Source organism: Prinia subflava, chromosome 1 (assembly GCF_021018805.1).
Source record: "Prinia subflava isolate CZ2003 ecotype Zambia chromosome 1, Cam_Psub_1.2, whole genome shotgun sequence".
Taxonomy (NCBI): Eukaryota; Metazoa; Chordata; class Aves; order Passeriformes; family Cisticolidae; genus Prinia; species Prinia subflava.
This window is the reverse complement of record NC_086247.1, coordinates 118,794,067-118,808,022: the sequence shown is the minus strand read 5'-3', so window position 1 is coordinate 118,808,022 and position 13,956 is coordinate 118,794,067. Positions and strand designations below refer to the sequence as shown.

Here is a 13,956-nt window from a genome sequence, read left to right as displayed (position 1 = left end):
TGTGAGGCATGTCTGGGACAAACAGACTGGTTAGCAAATCCATAATCCCGCATCTTCAGAAACACAACTTGAAGAGTTAAAAACTTTTCACATCTCCTGCTTAGCTTCTGCTACATGACATTCGTTTTTAACCACTATTTAATCTCACCACTTTAGGTACAAAAACCAGAGGGTGGATTTGCTGTGATTGCCATAAGTTTTCTCCAGAAGCAAGAGGTGTTACAGCTGAACTGGCCTGGAAAATTATTTTCCTGCAAACATACTCTGAGTGCACCGAATCACAAACCACTATGAACCCCCTTTTCCTGATCAACAGTGTCAGCATTGCTGAAGTGGAAAGTACTGTTGGACATACCTGTCTTCCCATTGCTTTTATCTGGCCCATACAAATCTCTGCAAAACTGTCCAAGTCTTCTCTCCCCCATTCTCAAAACTATTTCCACTCCCTGATAAAAACAGCCTCTCTGAGTCTTGCCCTCACCAAAAGCACAGAAGCATGGCGCTGCACATCAACCACACTTTAAAGAGCATCACATATTACCCTGCTTTCAGAACTTCTTCCAGTTGTCCCAACCAGCAAATTCTTACATTGACTTAAAGTTACAAAGGCACTGATAACAAAAGGCATAGCTCAAACATTTTCTGCGTATCAATTAATGCAGAAAAGTTTCTAGAAGCACAGATAAGTCAAACTAAAATGAATTTACCTTTGTAGTCTGCATGTATACTTTTTCTAAAAAGACCCAAACAAATGAGAAAATCCACAGTAGTAACTGGTAAAATAATTGGCTACAGAAAGATTGTGAACACCAAGGTAAGAAAATACCTAACGATTATTTTTACCTCATTACAAATTATGGCTTTTTTTGTCATTTGCTTTCAAGCAAGTCCGTGATATTTACTCATGTAAGGTTCTTTACACTGGGAAATATTTCAATGCAATTCTGAATTAGAGAGCAATTACAATTTCCCACAGAATAACATATATAAAAGTTCTTTTAATGTATGAAATAGGCACAGGATTCATTTGTATGATCAGAACACCAAACTTTATTAAATCTTGTAGCATTTTCCAAACTGCAGCCAAGTAATTCAGGCTGTCCTATTCTACACTGCACTCTCAAGTGTACAGAAAAACACCTGTTACTCCACTAGTTCAAACAATGAGGTAAAATATAAAGATGAAAGCCAAGTGACCATACATCCATTACCTATTTTTACTATTTAACCTCTTTTAGGGCTTTGCTGACCATAACCATCATCTCAAAGAATCTTTCTTGTTATTTAAACTGCACTGAAATTTTCATTATTCGTTCTTAAATTACTAATATATTTCAGACCCTCAATAATCTAATTCTCCTCGTATCCAGACCTGATACTGTATAAGGAGTCCTAGACTGTCACTAGACTAAAAAATAAAATTTCTTCCTCTTTCAGTATACAGGGACCTGTATACTCTTCCCTGTATACAGGGACCTGCAGAGTAGGATAACCTAATGTTGTGCCTTACCCTAGAATAAAATCCAGCAGCATTCTCCTCCTATGCACAAAACACAAAGAAGGAGTTATGCAAACCCACATTTGGCAGGACTGGGAATGAAGCCCACATCTCTACTGAACAGTCATCCATGGAGCCACCCTACCACTCAAAACACCAGTCAGACACAACTTGAGCCATCCTGCTTGTACCCAGCACTTTGGTGCTACAGGATCATACTGCCTGTCAGTCCCATCAACAAAACCTGGGATTTATGGGCAACACTTTGTTGCTATCTAATATAGGTGTGGGTTAGGGAGCACTGACCAAAGATCATTTGGTTCCACGGCTTTGTTTTGTTTTTCCCAAAATAGCAGCACAGGTAAATTTTTACTTTGTGGTTACTTACTATACAAAAAAGACATTAAATTGAGAGCCATGCTGGATCAACAATTCAGAATAGAAATCACACAGAGAACCCTCTTTGCTACGAGGTAACAATGGCTGTAATGGTACAGTATGAGGAATTTCATTTCCCATTAATACATTTTATATTGTGAAAAAAACAACTCACACATAAAGCAGCTTTAGAACATTTCATAGTTTAAATCTATTGTAATCTCAGAAAGCACAATATATAGTAAAATCCAGGTACTTCATGTTTAAGTCCCTTGTCACATATGGCAACATTACTATTCTATACAGCAACAGTGAGCACTTTTGAGCATTGTGGGAGATCTGTATGATTTTGGGAATTCCCCCCCAAAAAGAGCTTGTTTGGCTTTAGTATGAGAAGAGCAAGGCACCCACTGACACCAGTTCCAGAGAGGATCAGATGTTTGTCCCCTCGGCTAAGATCAAGTGCAATGGAGTTATAAAAAATGCATATTGGGTTACCTGAAGTATCAATTTTCATGGCAAGAAATACTACCCTAATAGGTCTAGGAGGAGGAAAACTTGTTCTGATTTTGAACAACCACTTCAGTAGTCACATTTGCAACCTTTAAACCATTTTTGACAGTGAGCCAGTATTCTCTTGAGAGAATTACATTGTTAACTAATAGCTGAGATGAAATATTCCATTTTCATGATCTTTTAAACTAAACATACATCATATTAATTTTGATTACAAACAGAAATGCAGAGTTTTCAACAACAACAGGTTTCCAGATCTTAAAAAAAAAAGCCCAAACCAATACTAATTTATAAATGCAATGTTGAAATCATTCAGTTAGCTAAAACTAATTGCTGAAAAGCAAAATTCAAACCAGCCACACTAATCTAATCAGCAAGAGCAGGAAATGTTGAGAATCTCCATTAACTAATAGATATTAAATGTGTTCATTATCATGCAAGATTTTCCTTTCTGTCACGTCTCAAAAGCTCAGGATGGTACCAAGCAATAATAATGTTTTTTTAAACAAACACACACACACACAGAGCACAGCAAAAGCCATGCTTGTAACAGGAACTCTGTGCTGTCTGACATATGTAATGCATGTGATTTAAGCCTGATTCATGAAACAAGCAGCTACAGTCACTCAAGCTTTCTTGGGGAAAGAAGAGTGAGAAGCAATCCCCTCCTCTCTGTTTTTTTTTGTTTGTTTGTTTTTGTTTGTTTTGTTTTTCTATTAACTGAAGCCTCAGGAAAATACACCTTCCAAACAATTTATTTGAACAAAATTCCTATAAATCAGTTTTGTTTATAAGGAGCTGCACATTTCCAGCTTGCAGAGAAGGTAAGGCTTTTTGAACCCCAGTTTAAGCAGCTAAGGATACACTCAGTTTGTTCTTTCTTCACAAAAGATTACAAGAGCAGACGGAATACAATACATACTTTCTAAATCTAAACTGAGCCTGTGACTCAAGAGGCTGAGGTGGCATGAACAGAGAACAAGCTTCTTCCTGAAAAAAGCCCATTTGCTATTTGTACATGGTCTTACAGTCATACACAGCAACTCACAATCTGAAAGACTTTGTAAAAGTAAGAAGGATAATGAAGCTGGATGAAACAGAAGGAAAAAATACCCACATTTCATCATAAAAAACTTTGCTAGATGAATGTCACTGTCACAACAAAGATGTACAACAGCCCTATCTTCAGTTCACTTTTGGGCAACATTAACTCCCAGGACGCTGCTGGGTCTCCAGTTTCAGAGCCCAGCCCATGCACAGGGGAAGGGAGGATGGAAGGAATCTTAACTATTAGAATACAAACTGCAAAATAATTGGTTGCTCTTGAGAGGGGGAAATGACTCTGCAGAGGCATTGGAGGGAATGACTCTGGAATTCAAATAACTGTACTGAAATACTTGGATAGCAAAGTGGAAAAAAATCCAGTGTATACACTGGTCTAATACAATCCATAATAGTCAAATCCTTCCCTTTTTTAGGAATATAAATAACTGCTTAATTTTCTTGAATTTTCCCCTCCTTCTGTCCGCACCAATTTGTAACACCTAACCCAGGGAGCAACTCTGGATCTAGACTTATGTACAGATAGATTACCTCCAGCCAAGCATGTCTTCAACAAAAAACTCAAGGAAAGGAACAAAATACACACAGAAAAATGTACTAGGCAGTCTACTTCATTTCTAGCAGACAATGGGATAACCTACATGTTCATTTAGTCCCAACAAACAGCATCTAAGGGATAAATCTAATATTGAATACTGCAGTAGGACTAGGACTGCCATGATAATAAACAATGGTCATGTGCGATAAGCATCTCCCTACGCTGAAGAAGGTGGTTGTGAAAAAATGGCATATTTGTCCTGCATGGACTCTAACCACACCTTGGGTGTTACTAGGCTGACACCTATGCACACATGTTCTATTAAAGCAAGATGCATCCACAAAAAAGAACAAAATATATTAAAAATTAAGATATAAAACATAAAAACCTTCAGATTTTGACTATTCTACCCAGTATTGTAAGTATTCTACTTACAATATAAGTACCTGGCAATCTGAAGTAATTATCTTCAAAGACAGCAAAAATTATGAGTTTTCCTATTTAAGTACATCAGTTGACTTCCTATCTTCTTTTTATTTGCAACTGTTTAACAAAACTTGAGAAAGAACAAAACTCAATACCAAACCACTCCCACATACATACTGAAATATAGCAGAAGCTTTGGCAATATATAGTAAAAAAAGCAGAAAGATAGTAAACCTGACTTTGTTTACAAGCTCTATAGTCAGGAATGCTCAACTTGACTTTAACACATGAATGAATACAAAGTAACAACACAACCAAAAAAAAAAAAAAAAAAAAAAAAAAAAAAAAAAAAAAAAAAAAAAAGGCGCCATGTGGCCAGGGCATATAGATGCAAACATGGGAAGGATACAAAAATAATGCTCTCATAACTAAAAAGAATTTTAAGTCTTTTGGTATAATTCATCATAAAGTCTTGCTCAAGGACATACAAAACTCTTGAAAGAGGAAAAAAAGTCCAACCTTATCAAAAAAGCTTCAGATTTGACAGAAAATTTCTTTATATAGGCTCCTACTCAAGCTCTTTGAGACAACTGGAGGGCTCCCTTATACTGGGACTTTTCAGCTGGCTGAAAAGCTGAAAATTTCTCAGCTGTAAATTCTGCAGAATGCTTTTAAATGTCAAAAGAGACATACCAAACTAAATATTTGCTTTTGGTTTACATCTCCCCAGAAGAAAGTATAAACAATCATCATGGTCTTAAATGGGCCCCTAGGTAGCAATGACATCTCAGCCTTTGCCTTTTAGCATGACTCTTGTTCTGAGGCATTTGGAGCAGAAACAGCTATAGACATTCCTGGAGCATAAGCCCCAAATGGTTTGCGCCAGTTTGCTGTAATAATCAAAGCAATTTCTAATCCATGTAGACTTCCTGCTATAATATCTTTCATAGTGTCAAACACACACATTAGAATTTTAATAGAAAGATAGTAACTGCATGCTGCTCAAATCTTGAATTTCACCCAATGGAACAAACTTAGTACCATTTTAGTGTAATTTTTATGTCTTAAGTGCCTGAGTTTGCAGCACTGCAAAAATATAAACCCAGTTTCTCATTCTTAATAATATAATCATTAGGCTTCACTTTTACAATCTACTACTAAATGTACCTACTGAAACCCCAGACTATGCTCTTATAATTGTCTAATGTATACTATATGCTATATTCAATTTAAATAGGCCTCAAATCTACATAGCATCACACTCAACCAGTCTAGCCTTCTGTAAATTACTCTGATGCGACTGTATAAACAAACTTTGCAGTTACCAGAAGCACTGCAGAACTAACATTTACGAGGAATATAAAATTAGGTCTTTACTATCCACACAAATCTGCAAAGCTATACACCTGATTCCCAGTATTAAGTTCATGTATAGGCCTTACTTAGCCTAGTATATAAAATGTACAGCTCAAGAATTAGCAGTTTTAAAGATATTAGTACAAAGATTAGAGATAACAAACAAAATTAAAATATATTCAAAATGAAAATATATTCTAAGAGAATGATATTTGATTTTACCTGAAAATTAACATCTTCTTTCTTAAATATTAGTGCTCGAACTTCATCAGGATCTCCATTAAATATAGCTTGAACCAATGGTGGCTGAAATGAAGAAAAAACACATCTTAAAATAAAACCCCATTCTTGGTTTTAGTGATGTTCCTACAGTTTTTTTGATACTTAACAGAAACACAAGGTAATGACAAAAAACCCACATTCCAGGCAGTAAAACAAAGAAACCAGCACCAGTATCTGGAATCAAAGAAATTGCAAGTTTTAAACACCTCAAATACACGGACATCCTCTAAGTCAATTAAATATATACGGGAATGAAAAAAAAAGAAGGAGCTGAGAAGACAAGCTTATAACAGCTGAAAAGAGAATGCCTTAGAACAAAATTAGGGTTGTCATTACATGCTGCAAATTCTACACAGTATAAGCAAACAATCCCCTTTTACATTAGCAAGTGACTCAAGTTACTGGAAGTCTTTCACCTGTTTAGACAGAGTGGGAAAGCAAAGTGCATCAGATAAGTATGGTAACAAATTCACACTCATACATCCATTACTAAATATAGCAGGATTTCTTAGTAAGTAAGAAAAGCTGCTGAGGTATGCTAGCAAGATTTAAGTCTGTCGCTTGACGGAATAAAATAATTTAAAGTAATAAAATCACAGTCCCCAGCGTTGATTTTTTCCAGAAAGTGCTAACTTGAATCTAACAGTTATACCAAGATTGTGACTTATGTTAATTTTTGTTTTAGCTTAGAATTGCTCTAGTTTGATATAATGATATACTCCATCAGTTCTCAAAATAAACACAGCATATTATCATAATACTATGATCACATCAGCTTCTAAAGTGGAACTGCATAAATGTACTATTGAAGAGGGAGAAGTGGAACAGAGAAAACCCATTTACTTCAAATACATTTCCCCAAGCCTTCTAAAACCCCACTGCTATTACACAAGAATCAAGAGCTCTTCTTGCTGCACCATAAATAAGGTTACATGAAATAGAATGTACCCTTGCAAGGATAAATTTTACCACTAAGTTTCAGCTTTTCCTGTCTTTATTACATGCAGATTTTATCACCTCGTCTTGTTTCAACGTTCTGGGTATTCATCCTAATCTTAGGAATATAGCTACTGGTATTTGAGACAGCATTATAAGCAGGAAATATGCCAACAAACAATATGCCTTACCAGCACATTTCCAGAGGGCGATGGATGTACAGATACATTTTCCTGAGGTAAATTGGAAATAAATGTGGGAGAATCATCTTCCTCCTCCTCCAAAACAACAATACAGACTCGACTCATTCGATCCGTTTGAGGAAGCAAAAGCAAACAAAAAAAAGCCAGCAATGGTATTTTTGGAAGCAGACTGCAGGTATCACAAGAGTGACCATAGAGGAAATACTTTCACCTGTTTCACATGCCCTCACAAACTTGTGAGTGCTACTGCTGGTGTCCTAGCATCTAGAAAGGGACATTCGAATCCCCACACACACTTCATTTTCCAGACTTAAACACCATGAGATGTTCAAGACACTGCCGAAAAAAAGTTGCTCTTTATAAAATAAGAAGTCCCTAAACATCAAAAACCACAATAACAAAACCGTGGAAGAGCTGATAAAAATATCCCAAGATCCAATCCCATTCGAACAGCACTCACTGCCGCACACAGCTGTCCTTTCACGAGCAAATTTGTCTTTGTGAATGTCACAACTTTCACAGCGTCCTTCTACCCCTACAGTGAAGTCATTGTTGCAGAAGACACGACTCCGTCCTGCAGAGGACGGAACAAGGAACAATTGCCCCGAGAGAGACGGCCGCAGCTATTCCCCCTCCTGCAAGGTCAGTTCAAATCAACCCTCCCAGGCTTTCTGGTGACTGAAAATAAACGCGCCTCCCGATCATCCTGCCATTCTACAGCTTCCTTTCTCAATGTCAAAAACAGTCCAGACAGAAAAACACATCCCGGTTCCAGCAGTTATTCAGGACCTGCTCAGAGGAAAATAATTCTTTCCCATGCAAGAAAAGAGCTGCACCGTGCAGCACGGCTGCAGCACATTTACATGCGATGAGTCAGACCACAGGGACAATGAACTCCTTGAATGATATTGCCGGCTGAATCCAGCGAAAGCAGAGCAGCCCGTGTTACTCCGTCAGGGACACGAGCAATGCGGAGCGTTCCTTTTTCCTTCACCAGGCAGTAGCTGTGGCTTCTCCATCAGGGAATGCGTAAGGCAGAAATACTGTTGCGGAGGAATGCTTCAGCAAAACAAGCTAGCTACTGCACACAAAAGCTCCAATTACTGCCTTAGACGACTTCTGCAAAAGCAGTTCATCACTCAAGTGTTTCTTTTGATCACCATGTGAATGCAGTTCCCATGATAGTCTTCATTCAGATTGAGGAGGAGGAAAATTAAGGAAAAAAAAATCAGACTCTGTACATCTTCTCTGAGCCAACTTCTTTATTCGAACATCTGTCACTGCGCCAACCTGATTCTCCTCCTCAGTTAGAGCTTCTGCTTATCAGGTTTTTTCCTTGACAAATTAAATTATACAATCAGCAGATAGCCTTGCAAAGCTCGAAAAGCAGCTTGGCTGTCGCAGCTTGGCTGTCCGAGCCGGCAGGAGCGGCAGAGGCAGGGCAGCGCTGCCCTGAGCACAGCCTGGCGAGCAGCGCCTGCAGCCCGGCAGGGTGAAATGCTCAGTAATGCTCACATGTCACACTTACCAGAGCTCCCAGCCACCGCTCCCAGGGTAACTTCCTCTGGCACCAAAAAAACCCCGCCTTTTGCTTTTTTGGGGGCAGGCTTTGCAGTCTGCGCCAGTTCGGTGACTAACGCGGCTGAAAACTTAAAAATTCTATAACTGAAGAAAGAGCGACTGTTTAATATTTTCCACTAAAAGCCGCAAAGAAATGTGGTGTACTGGCTCTGCTGATTAACTACACATTAGGCAGTAAACAATTCCAGCACTTTAACTGCTTTCATATGGCACTGGCCAGAGCAGCAAAACAGTCCTCATTTAACTCACTGAAGACAACAAATGTCCTACAGAAATCCTCTGAAAATGAAAAAAAAAGTAGAATCTTAAAGCAATAGACTGACTATTAAAAAGCTGGCTATTAATGACCAAACCTGTGGGTTTTTTGCAATTAGTACAAACAAACACAACCTCAACTTGAAAAAAATTAAATCAAGTGTCATTTAAATATAGTATTATTAAAATATACCATAATAATGAAGTATAATATGAAGCCCTATAACTTGCTGAATAAATACTTCGGCTTGAATCTGCCGAAATGGTGCTGGCTCGTGGGTGTATTATGTAAATGGCTTCTGTCAAAAGTTGCTGGATAAGCTTCAGTGTTACAGGAGCAGAGGGAGGGGTTTTGCTCCTGCTGTGCAGCATGAAGGTAATTCTGGTGTCCTTCAGTGGCTGCTAAGAGCAGAATTTGTCAATGGTGAGCAAGATTATAGCTCTTCAATAAAGTATTTGCACTCAGGTTTCACAAGGAATCCAGGCAGAGAGAAAGACAAGTTTCAGTGGTGTGTAAATGGTCTGGATATAAATAGACATACTGAATTCCCACCTTTGGGGGTCACAGGCAGGAAAAGCTTACATGAACTCTTTTGCAGAAATGTCTACAGTAGCTTCACTGCAACATAATAAATTGCCTAAACACCTCCCTTTCCACCTGACACATTATGCAGGTGAAAGTTTTCAAAGTGCAGAAGAGTACCTTGGCCAAGGGCTCCCTGACCTTAAGAGTCCTGGCCTGACAGAATATAGCACCAGATTCTGATTCATCATGAAATTTCAGATTAAAATTTCTCAAGACTAACAAATACTTTCATAAATATATTCTGTTCATTATGTAGAGTCTTGTTATTTTGAAATCTCATACTTTTGGTCTTAATTGCAAAAAAGCCATGATTTGTACACCACGCTTCTTTGTTCTAGCACTTCAGCTGTTTATTAAAAAGCAACAGCACATATTCACATGAGTACATATGACAGCTCGTGTTCTTCTTGGCCACAGCAGAAGAAGTTCTAATAAGCCATGGACATCCTCAAAGCTCAGCTATTGCAACACCCTACTGTCTGCCATGGAACACAACAGCCACAACATAGAAAATAGCTTGCTTTCCATTTGTGAAAAATGCCCTAAGGAACAGACACTTTAGCTTATTTGCATAATCAAACATGCTTTAAAAAATTTAAAAATCAGATTTCATGTGTAAAAGCAAAATACTGGCAAAATGCATACTCAAGCTTCATATGATACACAAACGCCTGCTAGATAATGGTTTTCCAGCTAAGCCCATATGTTCAATGTAAATGAACACTTTTCAAGAGTCAGTACATTTATACAGTAAGCAAATGCCAAGGGTTCCATTTGCTTTCTTTGGAATTACCAACTGGACACATTGCTAGATAGACATAACACCTAATTTAGTTCAAATTATCTGAACGTGGTCTCTTTTTTACTTTTGTAATTAATGCTTCAAAGTCGTCTGGAAATTCAATAGTTACCTTAAAAAGAACGCTTTCACACTCAGCTAATTGCAAAAATTCATAACATTTTAATTTACTCTGATAATTATTCTAGTGATCTTGGATATAATTATAATACAATTAATATAAACTATTTCCAAAAGCAAGTTAACATATATCTCACCTAACTTCATGCATTTTTGAATTGTGACAGTACTACAGAGAGTTAAAAGTCAGCACATTGCCATTTGCATTAGAAAGAGAACCAACACAACTGAGTCAATATATTGATTTCTATAGCAATCTAACCCATGTAAGTAAGCAAAAACACCCTACTCATGACAGGACTGTGTGTGTGCAATTGCTTCCATAACCAAAGGAAAATCCAGCTCTGGATATTTAATTTTTGCTCACAATTAAATGGCATTTTCCCCTTACATCCCCTTCAACCAAAAGCTGCGCCTTCAGCACAAACAGCACCTCTAATCACCTCTTCTTTCAACTTCAAAAAATCATCCCAAGTATCTTCTGGTGTGCAAAATGCAGTTTCTAATGTTACTTAAGAGGTCGTCTAAAAATCAAAAGCTGTTTAGAATTCTGCTGTGAGAAACCAAACTAAGGTTTCCATTTTTCAGCAGCTTATCTAGACAAACAACTTTCTGTGCAGAAGAGTTAATAGTAACAGAGAATGAAAGCAGAGTAAATTCAAGATGACTAATTTAAGCTTCTGTTATTCAAACTAATTTAGGAATCACAACAGAACTTTGCGAAGGTATAAAGAACATTGCATCTCAAACAGTTTGTATTAATAAAACTTAAAATAACTGAAGACAGCAGGTCATCATCATCCATCTTCTCCAAATGTCATCTATTTACAATAACAAAGCTTATAAAATGAGAAGTAGGAGAGAAGGCTCAAAAATGGCCAAACTTAAAAAAAGAATGCCATGTCTAAGGGGGTTTGAGTGGTGATCTGATGACCTCCTCTGTTAGCAAAGTAAGATCTCCACACTTAACTCTCAAATTTTAAGAAGTGCAATGATGGTACGCATTTTTGCAAAAATAAAGGCTTTTCTGTTGACATGATAGCTGTAAGAATAAAAAAAGTGTTCTAATTTTCAAAGTATACTTGTCTTTAAGTAAATCAAGTTTCAAGAGTCTTTAATGGGTGCATATAAAGAGAATATATTACAAGAATGCAACCTGCAGGTGAAAACACAGATGTCTGCCATCTACACTAGACAGAAAAAACATGAACACTGAATCAGCTAAAAATAGCAGCCTTTTCTGTAGATCTGCCCTCTTCTCTAGGAACAAATGAGCGGATGGCTGTAGCAGCACTGCTGATGACACCAACAACCAAAGGACATTCGGTATCAAAGAATCTACTTAAATAAAGATTTCTCTCTTGCCAATCAGCATTTACCAAGTTTTTTTCTGGACTGAGGTTAATCCAACTGGTTTCAGGCAATATTTTGTTTCATTAAAAGGTTCTAGAAAAGGAAGAAAATTGTTCTGTCAGGTTCCAGTAAAAATGAAAAAACTTAGAACCGAGTCCTATATCAACTGTGCAAGGCAAATACCTTATCTGTCTATTTCTTCAGAAGACAAAGATTGCTTTTAACAGCTACAGCTCTAAGTGAACAGGCATGCTCCAGTATAAGCTGATTTTGTCACATACAGACAGAGATGAGTGTTCAGCATCACCACGAATATAAGTTACAATACTTCTAAATTACTTCTCATGAGTCACGCATCTGAACTCCTCTGCTGTTTCCTCCCCACTCCTGAGGGAATGAGGTGGAGTCAGGAAAGAGAACAGTCTAAAACAAGAAATTAGTACCTTTCTTCCCAGTTTTGTTCAGTTTATTCCAGAGCATCTGCATCTGCAGAATAATTTTAACCCCTGGACTCCACAGTTCTGCTTCTAAGGACAGGCAAAACAGCTCTGCTTGCACCTCATGATACCATAGGCAATTACTACCTTTTTTAATGCAATTATACACCTTTTGTTAATCTAAAGAACTAGATATTATTTAAAGAACGTATTATCTTTGAACACTTGGCAATTAATAAAATCCAGTATCTGAAACAGCATTTCAGCTGAAACTGAAACACAAATACAAAGAAGAAAAATAACCCAACATTCATTCTAGCTTTTCTCAGTTGGAGCAACATAAGAAAAGTTAATAATAAAAATGTCTGTGATTTAGACATAAACTTCAGTTGTATACTTAAACACCCTGTAACATGTTAAAAATATCAACTGATCAAAGAACAATAAAGCACCTTGAAAGTGTTAAAAATCTACTAAGCAATTTTCTTTTTAAGACTTCTCTTTTATATGTCTGAACAATGCACCTGCAGACAAACTCTTGGCTGAAGGACCATACAGCTATCATAGCAAAAGTAAACACCTTAAATAATTATCTCTGACATCCAAAATACAGAGTCTAGCAATCAAACTGTGCACAGACCAAAACCCAGAAAAGAAAATGCAACTCCTATTTCTTTTAAAAGAAAGTGAAAATATGATAGTCCTGCATCTTCTGAGATGTTTTCTAGCTAGGATAACACCCAGCACACTTTCCTTTTAGGCAAGATTTAAACTCACTGGCTGGAGGAGGTATCTTGTGCACTTTCAGTGTACTACCCAGTAATCAAAATCAACAATTCAATCTTACATTAACACACAGTACATAAAAGAAATCCTCCAGTCTGTCTGAATTCACCGTCTCAAGTTACTTTGTAGAAAATGAGTGTGCTCAGATTTATCAGCTGCACTCAACAGCAGCCACCTCTCTCTCTTTTGAGAAACAGAAGGCATCTATTACATCCAACAGCTTTTCTAAATAACAACCACACAAGTCTGATGGTGGTATTTCAGACTGTAAAACTGATTAAAAACCAAAACTCCTGGTTCAGGGAAGAGAGACCACAAAAAGGTGCACCTATCCAGATACATTGTTGTGAATAGTTAAGGTAAGGTTGCATCCATGAAAACAAACAAAGATCTTGACAAACTACTTCAGCTACTGTGGTGTGGATTTTGGACAGAAGACAGGTTTTTTTTTAATCAATTTTTCACTTTGGGAGAAGGTAAGTGAAAGGAGACGACTTCTGTTGGAAAATGGAGAAGATACCATCTTAAAATACCAGTTTAGTCAAAGAGAGAAGCAGGCAAAACACTTCAGCATTTGTTAAACCCACACAAACACAAAATTATTAGCTGTACACTTAAGGTTTCTGCAAGCATGACAGCTTTAAAAAATGTTTTCATAATACAAAAAGCAAGGCCCACAGGTTTGTTAAAAGTATTCCCACCTGTTGGCAGAGCAAAGGCACAAAAGACACTGACAGGAGCAATTCTTCTGGCCATCTTAGCTCCTTCCAGCTCAGATCATGTCCATGGCCAATTTTAGCTTTTGGCACTGAAAATGGCATAAATTACAATAATAACCACAGTG

The 13,956-nt window shown here is 37.4% G+C and overlaps 1 protein-coding gene across 2 annotated transcripts in view; it reads right to left on the bottom strand.

The window, feature by feature from the left end:
* ANKRD28 (ankyrin repeat domain 28) overlaps nt 1–13,956 on the bottom strand; it is a 118,478-nt gene that overhangs the window by 66,663 nt on the left and 37,859 nt on the right. Inside the window, exons 1-2 of one of the 2 annotated variants that reach the window (XM_063409433.1) lie at nt 7,184–8,698; nt 5,997–6,080 (exon numbers count right to left, since the gene is read on the bottom strand). In XM_063409433.1, the coding sequence (XP_063265503.1) occupies nt 5,997–6,080; nt 7,184–7,300 (201 nt within the window). In that variant the 5' untranslated portion in view covers nt 7,301–8,698. Of the gene's footprint in view, nt 1–5,996; nt 6,081–7,183; nt 8,699–13,956 lie in introns of those variants that run through there. The other variant, XM_063409443.1, reaches the window with a different exon arrangement.